Genomic DNA, 21032 nt, shown 5'->3' on the forward strand with positions numbered 1-21032 from the left:
AGAGATGGTTACTAGTTGTTTTGGCAGCAATGACAGGGGCGATGGGTGGTGCAAGCTGCAGTGGCCTCCTGGTCAGAGCCCTGGCACTTCATATTTTACAAATTAAGCACTGGATATGAGCCATACATACTTCTCCGGCTCGTAAAACGGATTTGTACATATGAAACGACCATTTTTCTTTCATACAACCTGTGATTTTGTAAGGTTTTGAAGTCGCAAAATAGCTTTGTATATCTGGCCCTACATGCATAGATAGCCGCCATCAGGAAATATGGACCAGCATTGGCTGAAATATGATCCACATTTATATTTTCCTTTAATTTCCATCGTGCACCAAAATCTGTTGAAAAATAAGTAGCCCGAAATCCTGATGATTTTTTGCAATGCAATTCCATCTTTTATAATCCGCTTTTAATAAATGTCATTATTTATTTTACTATTTCAGAGATTGTATTGCAAATTGCAATAACATTTGTAATCATTATGGAAGTTTCTTCAGACTCGATGTCATTTATATTGCACGTCGTTTTGCAATTCGTGTTTATATTACTTGACTTTATGGGTGTTCGCCGAAATGTGAAATAAATCTTTGATGCTTTTATTGTAAAAGGTTTAATTGTGTAATTTCATCTAGAAATATGTGATATAAAATCCACTGTGCAGGGTACCCTTTAGTACAGTCACAACATTTTTGTCCCTGTGACACCCCTTTTCCCATTGCATCCTCGTTTTGCAGTCCCGTCTCTACCCCGCGCGCACAGAACTATTCAGTGTAAAGATAGGTGTGAGTTGCCCCTGCCTGGTGCAGCGAAAATATTCTCTGTTAAGTGCCTCATTGTTGCTTACTGCTGAGTTTCGCAAGCACGTTTGCTTTTAGCAATACTTCCTGCCCGGTAAACGATAACCTGTCCAATTAAAATAAATGAGCCGGTCTAAAGGTCGCTTTAAGTGGGTGAGCCCGGGATCTGCGGGGTGGAAATAGAGGCGAGAACAATAGCGCTGAATTTCAGTAAACATTGCTGTGGGAGGAGACACTTAGTAGAGATTTTCTTTCTGAACTCTGCGGGACACCTCCAGGAAATACTTTCTATCCTTTTGTACTTTAGAATTACGTTTTTATTTTAACCGGTGCTAATTTTTTTGGGACGTGAGGTAATTAAAGTTCTCCTACAGCATGTTATTTTCTCTACTCTAAAATACTACGGATGAAATTGTTCCAAAAACCTCCATCTTGACTAGGCTTTCACCTGGTTTCTGGATTGTTCTTCGTAGACAGGTGCTCAGAACGTTGATACGCTCGCGCCGTGTTCCACGCTTCGAGGCAGCACGAGACCACCCGCGCAGGACAAGTAACATGCGCGTCGGCGCGACGCTGGTGGCCGTGTTCCTTGGGGTCGCCCTTTACTTCAAGCAGACGGAGGCCGGATGCCTGGAGCTCGGACTCTGCTGCAGCGGCAGAAACCTGTCCTGCACCTCCACGGGCTGGAGACCGGATAGGTCCTTTGGGACCTGCTTCTGTGATCAGGCCTGCCCTAGGACCCTGGACTGCTGCCAAGACTATGCTGAAGCGTGCACAGGTGAGTTTCGGCCAGAGAAAGCACTATTGAAACAAGCATTTTCAGTGCACAAGGTCTCGCTTTTGCGAGCGTTTAAGCGATTGATTGGCATATTCCTTTTATTTATGTGTTTGAAACCCAACACATATATTAAAGGCATTGTTATTTTTAATGCCAAAAGCACAAACTCTCGCAAATTCCAGAGCACTTTAATGTTGGCCGCTCCCCTTTCTTTAGATGCTGCTCACCGTATTCAGGTTACATTGAGCAGCGTCTAAAGAAAGGGGCACGGACAATATCAAATTGAAAGCGCATATGGTGCGCTTTCACACAAAGCAAAAATTAGAAATGTTCCGCGGGGGCGCTGAAGTGAAAGTGGCCCGCGCTTTTAATTAATAAAATAAATAAGCGCTGTGGCCAATGTGAAAGCCTGTAAAATAAATACATAATTAAACAAGCTAGGCCACTAAACTGAAAGTGGACCGCGCCGTAAATAAAATAACTGAATAAGCGTGGCCGCTATAGTTAAAGCAGACCACATAATAATTTAAATGAATACAGTAGTCAAAGCCTGGGGCGTGCTGCGATGTTGTGGGTAAAATAGGGTAATAGCATTAAAGAAAATAGTGCTCACCAATTTATATTGCAGGCCATGTAACAACACCAGTAAAAAGTCTAGTCGTTATGGGAGGTAACAAATGCAGACAAGGCGGTACCAAGGAGGGATCAACAACCCTACTAACGACTCGGAAGCAAGCGTTTGCGAAGGACAATGACACAAGCCAATTAAAAATATGGGCGGAGAGTGGGCGGGTCCTCAAAGCCATACTCCACTACTGCATGCCTCGCAGCAGCGCATGCGCTGCCCAGGCTCGACCTAAAAAAGGCACAGGTGTGGGCAAAGCTTTTAAGTTTTGGTCTTTGAAACTTCAGGATTTTTGTTTTGATGGAAGTTTAAAACTGTCCATTTGTGTGAAATATAATGCTATTGTGAAATGATGGTCAGTGCCGCTTTGCTACCCTAGACTCATAGTAACCCTTCGGGGGTTCCCAATAAGCTCAAGGCCAGTGAATATCTGTGAGATATTGGAGTCTCGAGGGCCACGCATCACTTTCTGCAAACTGCGGAGTATATCACTTTACGTTACACCACCGACTTACACCTACATCATTCAGTATGTTTGGAAGTGTAGATATGTGAAGAATAAACATTATAAATGTTTGTGAATACTTAACCGGTTACGCCTGTGTGTGTATTCGTTCACTTCATTTGCATTGCATTTTCCTGATCTCCTTTCTGACATTATTTTGGGTGTTCCCTGCGACTATTCTTCTGGATGCCACAGAAGGCAGAAAACCACTGGCATAGTGGACTTCCTACATGTGTAAGTGACAAAACTGACATTACGAATTACTGGTCAGTTCTTCATTAAGACTTTCAGGCATTTACCACTCTTAAGACTTGCATACGGAAAAATCCATACGGGTCTCAAGCCTAAAAACACAAGTCATGGAGGCTCAGAAACTGGTACTCTTCCTTGAAGGGGTGAGAGTTGCAAGGTCCTAGAATATGCGAGGACCAGCTAATTTCTTTCATTTACTTGCTTACTTAAATCCCATTGTTGTATTGAAATTTATAACAACCAAAAAGCTACTGTACTTCAAATGACATGAGCTCACATTTGCTACAGTTTTCAGGGGCATGTGCGATGTAGTATAATTTAATATTGCAGACACTGGCATTTACAATTGTAAATACTATCTTTTGTGCTGCGTCTCATGAACAACCCTGCACAATTTTAGCAGATGTGGCGACCCATGAAATGAAAGCCTGTCCCAGTCAAGGGCAAAGAGATTTGCCAAAAGGAACAGAGCAGGAACTCAGGCCTGCAGAGTTTGTAAACTCTCCAGGCCTAGATCATGGAGCCCATCTTGATGACCAGCCTGTCCTAGGCTTACTAATCAATGGGGATGAAAAAACTTGCCCCATTTTGTTTTTGAGTCATCTTTTGCAGAGTTCAAGGCTGGAGACATAAGCTATCACACACCTCTGGCTTAGGCCAATGGACAGGGGAGTAACATCCACTAGTGAAGCAGGTTCAGTGGCACTAGGGCCCAGAACCATGAGGGTCCCATTGAACCCTGACAATTGCTGTACTTTACAACTCGAACAGTGGACAAAGGGGCCATTTTAATTGTTTGCACCAGGGCCATTAGCATCCTTGCTACTCTACCACCGATGGGGTGCGAGTGGAGCAGCCCAATATGTAATAATACAATATTGAAATAATGCCTTTCCAGCCTGGGGAAAGCTGGCGGGTTACGTATAGCTCCTATGGAGTTTTTGTTTACCCGGGGAGGAAGAAGCTACGCAGGTCACAAGACTGTGCTTATGGAGGGGCAGAGATCTTATACTGAAGTTTAATTTTTTTAGGATGAGGTAGGCCCTATAATATGTAAGGGGAAAGTACCATGGGAAGGAACATTGGGCCAGAAACTCTCCAGAAAGTGTTAAAGGTTTCCTGATGAGCATATGTGAATAATACATTATTTGTGTGAATTAGTAATTTTAATGATGCATATGTACGCAACTGATGAACGAAGGACTAGCACTTAAAATGATATAATTATCTCATAATTCTATGGGCTACTGTTAAGAAATGTTTTAATACTGGGTTGTACATCTCTGGAGTGCAGTTGCTGAGAAAACAAGAGGAAGATTTCTCATACCTTAAGAAATGAGTTGAAACAAAGTTGTTTTCTATTTGCCAGTGCGACCTAAAGTTCATACCATGCTGAATTTGCAGTTTTATTAATTAATATTCTATTTTGTGCATAAAAACCCCTGGTTTAGAAGGATCGGGGCTACTTTCTATTTTCCTCCTGAGACTCTGTCCAATTATTTTGAGAATTTCTTTCTCACTTTGGATGCTGTCAGTACTCCTTATGAGTTTTACACTTAGAATTTAGAGCGTTTTGCATTAGCTAACTAGGGTTTTCATTATAATTTTATGATTCGGTAGTTTGCTTCTGAGTCTTCATTACAAACTATGCAATTTCTCTGTAATAATTTATTAACGATTCTGTAATAAACCTTTCGAACTTAATTTTGATCTAGCTCTCAGTTTTTGAGTGGTCACAGTTTCTAATTTTATTAGATCAACGAGAAGCTTCACAGAGCTGAACTGCCAAGGTAAATTTGGGGTTCATACAATATTGAGGTTCAGGAGATTATTGGGGTTCGTCTCCCACATGAGTATTAGCAAAGCAATAGGTGTTGCTTTCTTATGCTAACACATACAGTGTGCACCCATGCTTATGTTTATTTTCCTGGTATTCTAAAGCCCAACAAATCGTTCTTGCCAATGCTTCTTCTTTCCACCTCGGTGGTACTTCTCCTTCCTGCCAATTTTATGAATGGATTATTGGCAACAAGCCAGGCACATACACTGAGGCGTGTCTGTATGTGCAAGGAGTGTTTTGGCACCAGCTTTTTGCCAACCTACATATCAGTTTTTGTGTTTAGGTCCAGCGTCAGACTGAGGAACCAAAAGCAGCCCTGAGAAAAAAATCTCAAACCAAGCACGCTCCCTTCATCTCCACATCCTATCTCTCTCTTTCCTTTCACCCATTCTCTCTCGCCTCCTCTCCTCTCTCTTTGCCCTCTCTGATTGCTTTCTCTCTAGCTTTTAGTCCCTCTCTTTTTCTTTCTCTATTGAAGCCTGCATGTGCTTTCTGCAATCAACTTTGGGGAAAGTGGTAGAGGCACCAGGAGTGGCCCTGGGTTTTCAAGCTCGGCCTCCAATGGCTCCAGCCCAATGGGAAAATGCTGGTGGAATAAAACACCTATCTGGCTTAGTTTCAATTTGGCATGGGAGCCATTTGGGAATCACCACAGTTATATCTTTGTTCTAAAATATTCTGTGTAGTACAGTGTTTTTCACAGAACTAGAGCTAATTGCTCTTCAGGGCGAATGCGATTTGCATTGCAGACGCCACCTCTGGCCTCTTAATGGTTCAATGATGATGTTAAGTGGCACATGATGTCACATGGCGTCCATTTTAGGAGCACACACAACTGTGCTTGTCATCACTTTAAGGTCCATTGCTGGAACCACCCCTTCTGTTACCATACATTTTGCCCTTTAGTTGTGCAGCAGCCATCTAGCTTTCAGGAGACACTTTCCAGCAGTCATGCATCATACATTTATCTTACACTGCAGGTCTCCTTTTAGCAGACATATGAATGGAGGCCTGGAGCCATGAACCATATGAGACTTGAGTAGGTCGAGGGCCACCAATCTGCTATGTACCTGCATCCTTGTGGCATGTATGACATAAGCACTCATGCCTTTACCAAACATGTATATACCACGCAGATGACTTTAACATGTCATAACTATATGTTTGGAAACTTATAGTGAAGTCAGATTTTAAATTGTAAGTCTGAAAATGCCTCTTTTTTTTAAGTTTAAGATAAACTAGGACACAAGTCTTAGAACTCTGTGTGCACTACCTGTGGTCACTCAAAAGAGTGTTTAACAATGTGACATTACGAGGTAAACTCATAGATACAATTGAAATGTAGAACAAAGTCCTCTGTGAAAGCTGCAATCGTAGATCATAAGGAGTCTTTAATTGAAAAACAAATAGTTGTAAATCCCGAATGAGTATTTTCTTTGAATGTGTTAAACAGCACACATGTAGATCCCACGGATGATGAATAAATCCCAATGCATTTCGGGCATGAAAAGCTGCCCTTCGTCAGGAGAATCTAGAAATAAAGTAAATAAATGAATTTATGTCATGGTAACTAGATGTTCAATACAAGTCTAAGTACGTGAGGTACTGGAGCAGCGTCAAATTACATTATGCTAAAGTGCAACACAAAATATTTATGGCACAAGCGATGACAAATCCACATACAATAAAGCAGAAAAGCTTAAAGGAAAATATATTGAAAGAAGGACAGTGACCAATGGTGAAATTTCAAGACATATTAGGAAGTAGCGCACTAACAGGACTCATAGTAAAGGGTGAACAGAAGACAAACGTGCACCTATGTAAAAACAAACGGAGTGACTGTGGCAGAACTCCAAGAACCAAACCCAAGGTGCTACAAAATCAAACAAAGTACAAAACCGCAAGTGCGTGTCACCTAAATAACATTACACCAAGAGGAAAAAATACCTGTAACGAACTAAGGACCATGGCAAAGCGTCAAATAGCAACTCACTGCTACGAAAGGCGGTGCTGTGAAAGCGAAACGTAAAGTATGAATGGTGCAGAAGACCCAAGCTAATGGAAAAAAGTAACGATTAAAAAATGTGACTCACCAACACGATAGAAGTGCAATGACACCTAGTAGAGTAGTAACAAGCTCAGTAAGAGTAGGCTTCCCGGGGTAGTGAAGCAGTGCCGAAAATCTACATAAACAGAAACCTATTCAGTAACACACCAAAACAACCAACAGCAGAATAGAACTGCTAAATTACACCGAGCGTGTCCACTCACCCAACTTGATGGGCTGAGATAAAGAAACCTTTTCGAAACGTCGTGCAACAGCGACCAACCAAGGAGAACAGCCTCATCAACAGTGCTTGCAACTGCGCGTATGCAAACGTAACTGCCATATAAATGAGGACGTAAAATCATGCACCGTGAATTAAAGAAACCGTGCAACGAACGAAGAAAAACTACATGAAGAACTCGCGATGTCCATATTTACCCATGCCACCAATAGAACGAAAATAAGTGAAACATTTTAGAAAGTTGGCATTTTCTTACTTTAACCATTCTGTGCTCTGCCTGTTTCTGAATACATGTCTGGTTTGGGTGACAGCTGTGCTTTGTGCATTCCCTCTTGACAGACACAAAAAGGGAGATGGGGTGTGATATTTGCACTCTGATGGCCCATCACCAGGCTGATGGGCCTTCCTTAGGTAGATTGAGAGGGAGGAGCTGACACTTGCACCTGAATAGAGCTGTGCCTGTCTCCACACACAGAGCATACCCCCTGTAGTGAGTCTGAAGCCAGGGTAGGAAAGACAGGAACCTTGTGATTTTCAAAGGCCTCTTTGAAGTCACCCCCAAGTCAAAGGCACATTTATAAGTTCTGGACCCTGACACCACCAAATAGCAACTTTGCTGGAATCAAGGACATTCTGCCTGAAAGAAGAGCTGCTGTGCTGTATGGGGAACTGCCACTTTGCTAACTGCATTGCTGTTTTGGCCTGCTAACTGCTGCTTCTTGCCTGGGAGTAAGTTGGAGTGGACATGTTCTCTACATCCTTCAACCCAAGTTTCTCCAAGGGCTTGCTGGCTTGCCTCCTGTTCTCAGAAGTATCAGGGCCATAAAAGACTACTTGCAATTTTGCTGATGCTGATGTCCCCTTTCCAGTCCTGGGCCTCAGAAAAGAGTTCTGCAGCTGTTTTGCTCTACAATCCACTCAGTGACAACTTTGCACCAATCGGAACTGATGCAGTGCCGTTCGACGCCAACGCAGCGCTGAGCGGAGCTGAGGACATCCCTGCGCGGCTCAATGACTATGCGGGTCCCTACCACGAGGTTTGATGTCTACACCATTGCCTTGACGATCAGCGAGGCTCAGGCGCAGTGCCTGCATCGTAAAGAGTTGCGATGCCGAGCCTTCATAGACTGTGCGGATTGGCGCCGAAGCTTCGCCTCCATCTACGGCATTAAAGACGACGCAGCGCCTTCTCAACTCCTCGCATTGAACCTTCGACATCGACACTTGCTCCACCCAAGGTACTTTGTCAGCAGGACCTGTCTGGGTCCTGTAGCCAGCCTGCCCTAGATCGCAATCAGCCTGAACTTTGGATTTACCCTGAGCTATCACAACCTCATGTAACCTTTAAGCGCTATTGACTTCTAAGCACTGTTTTTGGATTTAATCTTTAAAAATTAATATCTCAAGTATTACTTTTTGGACTTTTGTCATTTCGGTCGTTTTACTCAGATAAATATTCTCTATTTTCTAAACTGGTGTGGAGTCTTTATGTGGTGTTTTCACTGTGTTACTGTAATTCAAGTGTTGCACAAATACTTTACACATTGCCTCTTAAGTTAAGCCTGACTGCTCTGTGCCAAGCTACCAGAGGGGGAGCACAGGTTCATTTAGGTTGTGTATCTGACTTACCCTGACTAGGATTGTGGTTCCTGCTTGGACATGGTGTGTACTCTGCCAACCAAAAACCTCAATTTCAAACATGTGTTAGACGGCATCTGCGTGGTAATGGCATGTGTGCTAAAGACAGCATGGTCAAGGCTGTTTCCCCTCTCAGTGTCTCCTCTACAGCCAGTTTTTACAGTGTGTGTGAGAAGTGGTGAATGTACAATAACAGAATATGTTTATTTGTAAACTGCACCTTCACCTTATAGAACATCTTAGACGAGATTAACAGTTATTTTATTTTTATCTACTTCAATGGTACTTATTTTATCAATGATAGAAATATTTAACGGTGAGTTGGTCTACCGTGAAGTACCGGGGATTTTAGGACCCCAGCGGTGCCAGGGATAGCACCCTATGACTTCAGGCTATCCTGTTGCTGTAGTATTATAAAAGACGCTCTCATGGTAATGTAACAAAGAAACTGGCAGAAGAAGCTGAAATATGAAAAAGACATCTTTATTAGACATTAAATGAGTGAGACTACGTCGCACAGAAGCCTTAGCAACTGAATGAGGCAGTCTCCAGAACAAAAACCAGTCTTCTGTTTTATACAGAATATTACGCTCTGGGCAACACCGCCCCTGTTTTACAAGTGGTAATTCACATATTTTGGCTTCAAAGAAAAGGCAGAGTCATGATGACCATCCCACATTCCAGTTAAACCAGCCCACAATTATTTACCCAGCAAGGCTCAGATCCCACATCAGATATCGATAGGCCCCAATAAACATGAGCATCTCCTGTTTGGAGAACAAGCCATAAAACAGGAACAGTCAGGTGTGAAAGAGATTAGCTGGAGGCTCGTGTTTAATGTAAAGGCTTTATGGTGTGTCAAGCCCTGATGCTAATCACAGGTGGCCAGAGGACGGGGAACTCGTGAGACCGAACTGACCTAGGGGAGTGGAGCCAAGCTGCCCAGGTCACAGAAAAGTCAAAGGAAAGCACATGTGCTCTAAAGGCCCGTATTTTCTTCATAATATGTAGCCTATGTGAGGGCAACCATAAGATGGCCACCGCTCTAAGATGGAACCCACGTAGTGATGTATAATAACGTGTACACAGTGCATTCATCGCTAAAACGTTACACAAAGCACTTGTACATACCGCATTGACCATTCGCGGTTCGCTAATACCGGGATAGACAGGGGTAGGGCCCTGCCTCCTACGCGGTCCCAAATTTTAAAGTACCACAGACCCTCCTTTTGCCCTTACATAGGCAATAACTATACTCTCATCAATCCGAGTCTAGGTCAATATTCATGAAGTCATGGAGATGTTGCTGTAGCATCATCCTATTACTTAGCTCGTTTTCTGATACATGTTTCCTTACACATGTAGTAGCACAAAGGCCACATATGGCGGGACAAAATAAGGAATACCTCTGTCTGTAGTAGGCGGCATAAGATCACACACCCAATAATTAGTGATGTTCACTACTAACTAATGTTGATGCAGAAGCTGTACAAAAGAATTGCTTACGAATTCTAATCTTTTAACCTGCCCATGTTCAGGATAGGGTGAAAAGAGTACAAAGAAGCAGTGGTAGGAAAAGACATAGGTTGGGAAGCGGGTGCAGAAGTCAATTGAGTAGAGAAAAACGATCCCACCCATAAATGACAATGTCATGCTTGAAAAGACACTAGAAAACACGTTATTAAGAACATATAAACAACGGGAGAAAGTAGTAACCACTATTGCAAATTAAATAATAGTTTTTCACAACCCTAAGCAAAAAGTAAATCCCAAAATTATCTAGTAACATTTTTTAGGGCTCCTATGCAATTCAGTGATTTGTTTTGTATGTTCAGGTGAAACAGTGGTGACCCTCATCAATGCTCTAAGGTGAAAAGGGGGTACTCTTTCCACAGAAAATGGACTTTATTCTGCTTATACTGAACAGAATAGTACTTTAAGACAATACCAGCAAAACAATCAGTTTCTAACACCTAGTCTATACCATCACACGGAAACCTTTTGTGAAACCAACTATGCCCAGAGTCCGTTCAAAAAGCCTCTCTGGCAGGCTTCTATTGTCCATCAAATCTTCTTCTGTTGTTTTCTTTTGCATGGGCCTCTTCATTCAAGCCTTTCATGAGAGAAGTACTATTTAGTTGGAGTGCCCTCCTGGCAAACACCCACAGTTCACACGAAAGTCTCAATGTCCCAGGGCAGTGCGCCAGTATCTTTCCTTTGCAGCAGGCACTACAGGTAGTGTGCTCTCCATTGATCAAGGGCATAGGTCATCTCGTGCAGACCTGGGACCATTCTCAGGCTCCAACACTCATCATTCAGTGTCAGAGGACGCTCGGGCTGTTCTTCCATGGGCCCTAGAATTAGTGCCTTTTGTCAATCTTGGATTCGCCGGTGCACTGCACTTCCATTGGAGCAAAGGGAAAAGAGGGGGGTGTGTGGCCAAAAACTCAGGCCAAGGGGCTCAAAGGACTGCACACTGTCAGAGGTTACCAGCACATGACAGGCGCTCTTGTGCACTGAAATTCTGGTTCTTTGGCAAAACCAGCTCCTCCTTCTTTTCTGATGTTGAACGCCTTCTGATGAAGCAAGTGCGATGCTTTAAACAGTTCATTGTATAACAAGGGGACTGCAAACAGGTGGCCTGCGGTCTTTCAAAGGAGTGGCCACACGCCATGGGACAATTTTGGTCTAGAATACACTGTCATTCTCAAAAAGCAATACAAATATAAAGGCATTAGGTAAAACAGCGTCTCTAATCTTTTCAATTGGGTTTCCGTGTGAGAGCCTCCATCATCTAAGGGTAGATAACTACACGAGAATTCTATCTACATGGATGTCTTCACATATGGTGGCATTGTGTAATGGGGCAAACACATTTTTTTTTTTCAATGATTAGGTGTTCCTAAATTCCTTATCTAGAACATCTCAATAGAGAAATCACACGGTACAGATTATCATGGGCATGTAGAAACCTTTCACATCAGGTGCAATATGCAATACACAGGCTAATAGTCAAATATGCAAACAAAAGACAAGAACTAGAGGGTCCTGATATTTGCATGATTAGAACACATCTGATCCCACCAAAAATTAGAGCTTCAGGAACAAAAGGGTAAAAACCACATTAAAAATAGACATTGAAAATTCGTCATGTTCAAAAAGTAAACGTAAGTTATCTCCTATTGAGATGGAAAACTTGTCTTACTATAATATAATATACTTGAGTCAGTTAACCAGTCTATCGCTACCCTGACCGTCAGGCTAGAAAACATTGAAGCAGGCCTAAGGAACATTCTTGAAGATCAGTCTGGTCATACAAAAGGGAATTATACATAATATTGGGGTCCCTGGTACATCACTGCAGTCTGGAAGTGTGTACCTGAGCAATACACCTACAATAATAAATGGGCTGACTGGTGAAAGGAATACGGAAAAGGGAATTGGAACTAGGACACAACTAAAATCCCCAATCACTAAGCATAATGCGACATTGGGCAGGGAAGAAACAAAAGCAATAAAAAATAAAAATCTATAGGAAGGACAAGAATTTACTTGGGTGATAGTCAGGCATGTGACGCTACACCAAGAGTACGGGTGATACAAAAAAGGTAAAAGTTACACAAATTTTAACTCTACCGCTGGCGACTACACCATATACGGTACTCCTAGGTAATATTCCAGTTCCTTCTTCAGGGAAAAATGAAAACCTGGTTTTCTTTTAAGGAACAAGAGCCATATGCTACTTAGGAAGCAAAACATCATTAACTAATGTAATATAGAAATTAGGCCACCTTGAGTCACAGATCTATAATTTCATCCTTAGGTCCAATCAAGGATACATAAATGTAGGGCTGCCTGTTCCTTAAGGGAAGGGGGCAGTAACGTGACTAACTGCAGGTGACACACTTTGATCCTGTATATCTCTTTTTTCCTTCACTACCCCATTATAGCCAAATAGACATGCACTGGTGAAGTGTTGTCTCTCATGTTCACAGCATGAAATATCATTATCTGTGGAATTTAGTAACCAGAACAAGTTCAACCAACTGTTGCGTAGCGATGGGCATCGTCATGACCATCCCCTCACAACACAGGTAAACTTGTAATAGTATCAAAAGCAGCAACAAAAACAACAAAAACATGCAAAAAATAATAAAAACGCACAAAACGTCAAGCCATCAGATATACTTGCTGTATATCAAGCACAAAAAGCATAGAAAAAACAATAGCATATGTAATAAGCGGTGACACACAAACACCATGTCATGTACTTTATGCACTGTAAAACTGCAGCCCAAAACCCAATATTTGGGCCTGTTTAATTTGTCAGGTTTAAAATCCTTACCCTCCTTTTTGACAGTAGATCACCAGGCAATGGAAATCTGCTGTCAAATATAACTTTACTGTCTCTCTTCTAACATACAGGACCAGCAAGAACGATTCATGATAGAACCAAATACACAAAAATAAATTTCCATTACTTAACTGTTACCCTCTTGTCAGTCCTTGCAACATCCAGCCACTTTAGTTTTACCTTTCTAAAAATAAAAATCGTTACACTGACACTCCATATTAATTTGGCACCTACAATTTCCACTGTGAAAAATAAGTCTTAATTGTCAATTCGTTCACACTTAGCATGTAGCCTTAAAAATTTTTAGAATCTTATTTTCTGTCTAAGACTTAATGCAACACTTTGTTTTCTGTTAAATAAGAGCTAATAGCAGGCATCATTCTATCTTTTTTTTTTTAGAGCGAGACACAAATGTATCAGTTCTGTAAAGCATTCAACATGATGTTTGGGCTTTCAAAGAAACCCCATTGCTATATTTTCCCTTTGGAATTAAGTTCTTTAGTTTTAGTGATGTTGTTATGGAGAAACCAGAAACCCCACCTTTAGAGGCCCGTGTAGCAAGGTCATTCTGCATTCCACAGAGGCAAGGCCCTAATTTAAAAGGTCATAAATGTCAACTCCATTGTTTACGGGAAAACTAAAGATAGCATCTCAGCAGCATGACCGAGCCAGCCTCTGCAGCTCTCCCAGCTCCCAGCTTCTGCCACTCTGAATTTGTCAAAGCCAGAAGGCCTTCCTAATTCCTCCTAATTTGCAATAATTCACGATATTTTGAAAAATAATTTCTCCTTTTTAGGCGCTAAAAAAATTATCCCTATTCCCAGATTGTTAAACTACATGTACTGTGAATAATTCACAAAACTTAATAACACACATACCAGTTTTTAGAATAAATGCTTGTTGCAATCCTATGCAATGGTACACATTTCATCAACTTTAAATTAATGAACTTCTCAGTAGGCCCAGCTGATGTTAGAACCTTCAACCCTGATATTAAAACAAGCCGTTGTACTGGCATATTAACTCATTGAATCATAAGAAGGCACAACCTGTAAATATATATCAAACCTAAATGTATGTATTTACTGAAGCCTGAGACACTTTAAAAAGTACTCTGAATGAAAGAAAATGCAGTTTAAACAGTGCTTTTACCCAAATTCGACTTTGATTTTTTTAGGCATTAAAAAATGAGCATCCTTCAATTTTCTTGCATAATATGCATTACCAGAATGTCTATTACATAACCCATGAGTCAGGCATTGGAAATAATAACTTATACTTTATAAAAATGAGCTTGTTTGCGCCTGCGCCAAGGGAAAATTGTACACACGAATGCTTGCCATTTTAGTGATGCAACACAACTCAAATCAAATTTTAATGCTAGGATGTCATAGTATGAGTATTAAGCTTTATAAATATCAAAAAACGATTTTGAAAAGCACTTATTTTTTAAAAATAATTTTTCCATGATTAATAATTTTCTTTAAAAAAAAAAAATCCCAATTATTCGTTTTTGTGATAATTCCATGTATAAAAAACAAGCTGCATCCCTTGCCTATCATTTTGGACACATTTAACTCACAAGCCTAAGCGCATAAGCCCAATTTGAAACGCGTCACATTTTTGCGCCACTTTCATTTAAAAGGACGGTTATGCAAAATTCCACCCGTGTTTAACTGGGAAAGTGCTGGATGAATGAACATTCCTATCAAATATACTGCAGCTGAAAAGTTTGCCTGTGAACATCTAATACAATGCATCTAAGGAAAATGCTGTAAATTTATTTACTTTTGCAAAAATAGATAATTTCGTTTTTGGGGCCTTATTTATATCTATTGAATGTGGTTCTAATTTTATCCTTGAAGCATTTAACGGCAGTTTTGTATATGTGCACAACTGCTCATTCTATAAATTAAATAGCAACACATAGCTTTTTTAGCCTATCACATTGTTCATTTCTGGATTTTTCCTAAGTTTCTACTTAACATTAATTAACCAACATTTTGCATAACAGACTGAAAACATCAGAAGACCCACAAACACATATTGAGCTCATTTCAGACATAAACGGAAAGGGGGGTCAAACAGACAATACAGCGTGCTTTAGCCATTTTTCATGAATAGCGCCGTCGCAATTTACTTACGGAAGTTGCACTAATGAGAAAACCACATAGACATTTAAACACACAGTTGACTTACAAATCAATACGCATGACAGAAAGAAAGAACAGCTCACAGACTATACTTGAACCAAACCATTTGCAAATACTAGTTGTAAGTCATATTTACAAGAAACGCTTCTCAATAGTATTCCAAAAGGCTGCATAAACAGCCCAACAGACAGATGTATGTCCAAGAAGTAGTGAGTGCGCTCAATTCACTAGCTTTGCCTAGCAGAACACCACACAAAATCGTTCTGCATATCTTTATTCATGAAACTGCGCAGAACGAAGGATCCTTGTTGTGTATTATGTCATATTTTAATTCCCTGGGGATACAAAATCACCAAGGAAGAAATATGTTTTCAAATCTAACCGATTTAACTATGGTACCTTCCAAAAAAGCAGCACATTTTTCCATGTGAGCTTAAAAACAGGCATGCCAAAAATACTGCGGAAAACGCAAGTATTATAATCTAAACCAAATGGAGAAATATCTCCTCATTACCTGCCTACACAAATTGCAATTCGCATATCCAGACCTATACAAACCAAAAGTTGGCCAACACAAATTTCTACATTTCAAACTTGCTAAGATCAGGCATCTTATAGCTCACTAATCTAACTTCAAACTTCAAGGGGTTATCTCTATCAATACACTCGCAAATATACGAGACCCTTGGCTATGGTAATTGCAATGACCAAATTAAAAACCAAGAAACCAACCCCTCGGCTTTGGTAATTGCGATAACCAAATCAAAGACCCAAAGAACCAAAGGAGTGGGAGCGACCCATTCATACTTAACTCTTACTTTTATTAATCAAAAGGTTATCCAAATTCTAACTGTCAAGTTCTTCATAACAAAACGTCTTTTATAATACTCACGCCAAAAAGGGTTCTAATCGGGAGTGACATCTTTTGGAGAGTCAAAGTCAGAAAGATCAGAGATATACTGGGCTGCAGAGACAAAGAATTCCCCAGAACCTCGGTACCTGCTTAGTGGATTTCTGTCCTGTTCTCCCCAGTAGATTTCTGTCCTCTGACAAGATCGCTCCTCCAGATAGTCACTTGTATTGATGCCGCGCTGTCGGGCGCCAACTGAAGTACCGGGGATTTTAGGACCCCAGCGGTGCCAGGGATAGCACCCTATGACTTCAGGCTATCCTGTTGCTGTAGTATTATAAAAGACGCTCTCATGGTAATGTAAGGTAAGTGCAGTGGACAACCCAATATACCCTTGAGGCTCGGGCAAATATGAATAAACAGGTAGAAAGGTGCCTTCAAGGGATTTGTTTGGTAAATAATTTGTATAATTTCGATTCTTAATTAAAGGTAGGGCAGTTATATACCTTCAAATTTATTAATTATCACTTTTCCAATACAATCACACTGTTTTCCAGAGAAATGGCTAAATATTGTTGTGAAAAAGTGTTGGATCAATTTGAAAGTGAAGGCATCAAATATTGAAATATTTCCTTTCACTGTATTTAATTGTTGTAATTTGAAGTACCCTTTTTTGAACTAGAAATATAAATTCAATTTTTATATATACACCCGCTTGTTTCTCCTCCTTTTGGTTTATTGAATTTATTGTATTCAGGTTAATATGTGATGATTCACTCACACCTTATTCAATCCTGATTCTGACAAACTAACCTCATGGTAATGTAACAAAGAAACTGGCAGAAGAAGCTGAAATATGAAAAAGACATCTTTATTAGACATTAAATGAGTGAGACTACGTCGCACAGAAGCCTTAGCAACTGAATGAGGCAGTCTCCAGAACAAAAACCAGTCTTTCTGTTTTATACAGAATATTACGCTCTGGGCAACACCGCCCCTGTTTTACAAGTGGTCATTCACATATTTTGGCTTCAAAGAAAAGGCAGAGTCATGATGACCATCCCACATTCCAGTTAAACCAGCCCACAATTATTTACCCAGCAAGGCTCAGATCCCACATCAGATATCGATAGGCCCCAATAAACATGAGCATCTCCTGTTTGGAGAACAAGCCATAAAACAGGAACAGTCAGGTGTGAAAGAGATTAGCTGGAGGCTCGTGTTTAATGTAAAGGCTTTATGGTGTGTCAAGCCCTGATGCTAATCACAGGTGGCCAGAGGACGGGGAACTCGTGAGACCGGACTGACCTAGGGGAGTGGAGCCAAGCTGCCCAGGTCACAGAAAAGTCAAAGGAAAGCACATGTGCTCTAAAGGCCCGTATTTTCTTCATAATATGTAGCCTATGTGAGGGCAACCATAAGATGGCCACCGCTCTAAGATGGAACCCACGTAGTGATGTATAATAACGTGTACACAGTGCATTCATCGCTAAAACGTTACACAAAGCACTTGTACATACCGCATTGACCATTCGCGGTTCGCTAATACCGGGATAGACAGGGGTAGGGCCCTGCCTCCTACGCGGTCCCAAAGTACCACAACCGGATCTAGAACTAGTGACCAGGCGGCTAACCACAGTTTCCTACACTGTATGTTAGTCCATGAGCCATCAGAAGAAGCATGGGAGCTGGTACCCTGGTGTGCCCCTGCCTCTTTAGTCCCCCTGCCGTTGGTAGGCTGTGTATGGCTTTTTGAAAAAAATTACACATATTCCTATTCTGTAGCAAACACTTAATAGATAAGGACCCTTGCATGGATAGTAAACAATATGAAAGTATAACTCCTGTTTATACAAAAGTACAAAGCCAAAGATTCTGACATTTTGCTAGCAAGAGGATTGCAATTTCCTGAATGTTCGTGGCTCATAATGTAGTATTTATTAAAGGCAAGTCAGCAGCTAGCTGTGTACAGGGGTATCTTTGCATCCACTTAATGCTCCCAGGCAAAGCTGCATGATACACTCTTTGAATGTAGGGTGAAGCTTGAACAACATTTTCTTCAAGCAATGGATGAAGGGGTGATTGAATGCAACCAGTGGCTTAAGGGAATGATCCAAATCACTTTCTGTTTATCACCTATGAAATACGGTATGAGGCTACACAAGTCCTAAAAACAGTTCGCTCAATGGGGAGTGAATGGGAAATATTGGGGAGACAAGACCTCCCTCTGTTCGACACTGATGTCTTTGTTTTGTTTTCAAACTAGTGATCATGTCCATTATGTGGAGATCAGGGAGGTTGGCTGGGGGCGGGGGGTTGTGCTTGAGTTAGAGGAAGGATGTGGTAGTCCCGCCTAGGCTTCAGGCCTTGTCTTATCAGGCCAGTTTGTGGTAGGAGAAGGCAGGGGAGACCAACGTATCCTCCGCTGACTTCTCTGTCTAGTCTGTGATTCTTTCCTGGTCTGCTTAGGCTGTGGAGGGCTGTTTCCACCATGCAGGTGGTGCTAATTTAAATTTTCACGTGTGCAGACTGCAGCTGGAAATGACTGTCTCTGCAGTACAAATTGTAACACACTTTACATTCTTTTTGCCCCAGGTGAGGAAGGACCATGGTGTTCAGGGATCCAGGTCGAATAGATTAAGAGCCCTGTTTAGATTTTGGCAGCGCGGGACAGGTCCCAAAAAGTGGCAAATTTTCCTTCTGCTGTATTTACAGTGCCATTGGACAATAATGATCTCTTACTTTGGCATACGGGCATGCGCCACTTTATTGGCAGGTGTCTGCATCCGCCCATCTCTAAACAGGGCCCTGATTCGTGAGCTGGAAGAACCTCCTACTCATTCATTTGAATTTTTTTAATAGCGCGTAGAAGGCTCCAGGGCAGTGGTTTTCAAACTTTTTAATGCTGAGTCCACCTCAGTATGACAAGAAATCATTGAGCCCCCCCATGCCCCCCCCCCCGAATTTTTCACATTTATTCTATCAAATTTACAATGTTTATGGGTGCCGGGGAAGTTTGAAGTATATTTGGAGTCCCTTCCCTTTTGACACATTCTCCCAGCCAGATATAAATGGCAAAAGATGTTAGTAATGGCCCAATACAGAGTGTCTTACTGCTTATCCTTTGTTTTCAGCTTAAAACAGAGCACGGCTATCTGCAGGATGCTTCTTTTAACCAAAGCCTGACGCCCCTTATGGGTTCAGTTAAGGCCCACCTAGGGGGGCAAACCAGTTTGAAGACCACTGCTCTAGGGCATTAGTGTGCTTTATATAGGATACTCTACAGGCAAACAGAGGCAGTGTATCAACCATACTGAACACTACAATGACAGCACATAATAACATCAGCTACATTCGAAGCAGTGCTTAATTTGTAAAATATGAAGTCCAGGTGCTCAAGTGTTTGTCGGAGGACACACCTACTTTTTCCTGGCTCCACCCACTTCCTCCACTGGCTCCACCCTCATCCTCAACTGGCACTGCTAAAAGTCAGATGCACTTTATACAGAAAGAAACATGCATAAAAAACATTTTTACTGACAGTCCAGTGCAAAAACAACTTGTGTCTGACAGTCTAGCACTAAAACAACGTTTACACAGGAAGACGAGTGTAAAAACAACATTTGCACGGATAGCCCCGTTACCGTACAAAAACTTGTAAATGACAGTTCAGTGCTAAAACAATATTTGCACTGACTGTCCAGTGCAAAATCAACTTGTGCACTGCCAGTACACCACAAAAACGTTCAAACATGAAGACCAGTGTAAAAACATTTGCACTGGCAGTCTATTGCAAAAACAACTTTAGTACTGACAGCCCAGTGCTAAAGCAACATTTGCACTGGCAGTTCAGTACTAAAACAACATTTACACAGAAACACCAGTGTAAAAACATTTATTTTCACTGCCGATCCAGTCCAAAAACAAAGTTTACACAGAAAGAGCAGTGTAAAAACAACATTGTCACTCACAGTCCAGTGCAAAAGCAACATGTGCTTCGACTGTACATTGCAGAAACAAACACCTGTAGTGGTCTAAGCGGTCGGGCAGCAGCTCCTCTTATCAACTTCTATAAAAACAACAACATTGAGCCAGTATTTTTTTTACAATGTTTTAGCAGCAGTTGGCTTGTGCAAAAGTGCCCTGTTTCAGTGAAAATTGTGTTTTATCTGACCCCAGTGTTCAGTCTTTTCAGGAACAGACTCAGGAACTACATTTAAAGATACATGCACATCGATGCCAACCTTCTCTCGAAATAGAATGTGAAAAATGTGCCTTAAATTACCTCTCGGTATCTGGGACCATTTACCGTTTTGAATATTAAAACCCGATGAAGTAATAACAGATGATACATGTCAGTTCGGCAAGTTGAATGAGAACCAGGTGGTTCTCTTCTGCACCCACACAAGTTCATCAAATTAAAAGGCCTCCCCGTATTTTGTAAATTGTTTCCTACTGGAAATTAATGCCAGCTTTGCCTATACAGTGACGTTTCTGGTAGAAATGCTGTTGTTACTGTATCTAAATATATTAGGAGCTTTCGTATATTTTTTAGGTTTGTTTCACCTTTTCGCAAATGAAGACCCCCATCAACTGTATTCTCTTTTAAACAGCTGGTGGGACCCAGCTCTCCATTGCTCATTTTTATAGAATTTGTTGAAGGTTATGTTTTCTGGTTCATAATAAATGAATATGTGCAACAGTGAGTTTTAAAGTTGTAGGTACTCGGGGCCTGCCCAAGATCACATTCTCACGGCTTTCTCCTGCAGAGGAATGGGGAGCTGCTCGGGGTATCTCGAGGTTACAACCACAAGGGTTGCCTTTAACTCATCTAGCGTTGCTGGCTCTGACCTTAATCTCGCGATGTCTAGAGCCCCCAAGCTGCGTGCATCTCAATGGGCACACATTTTATAAATGTCTGAAAGCCGGACCCATGACATGGGACGGATT

General features: G+C 41.4%; 1 protein-coding gene across 1 annotated transcript in view; it reads left to right on the forward strand.

Moving 5' to 3' along the window:
• The first annotated feature begins 941 nt into the window (after positions 1-941).
• Positions 942-21032, forward strand: part of LOC146812438 (somatomedin-B and thrombospondin type-1 domain-containing protein-like) — an 88173-nt gene continuing 68082 nt past the window's right edge. The window contains exon 1 of the mRNA XM_085619437.1: positions 942-1577. Within this exon, the coding sequence (XP_085475563.1) occupies positions 1355-1577 (223 nt within the window). The 5' untranslated portion in view covers positions 942-1354. The remainder of the gene's footprint in view (positions 1578-21032) is intronic.

This window comes from Triturus cristatus, chromosome 7, assembly GCF_964204655.1.
Source record: "Triturus cristatus chromosome 7, aTriCri1.1, whole genome shotgun sequence".
Classification (NCBI taxonomy): domain Eukaryota; kingdom Metazoa; phylum Chordata; class Amphibia; order Caudata; family Salamandridae; genus Triturus; species Triturus cristatus.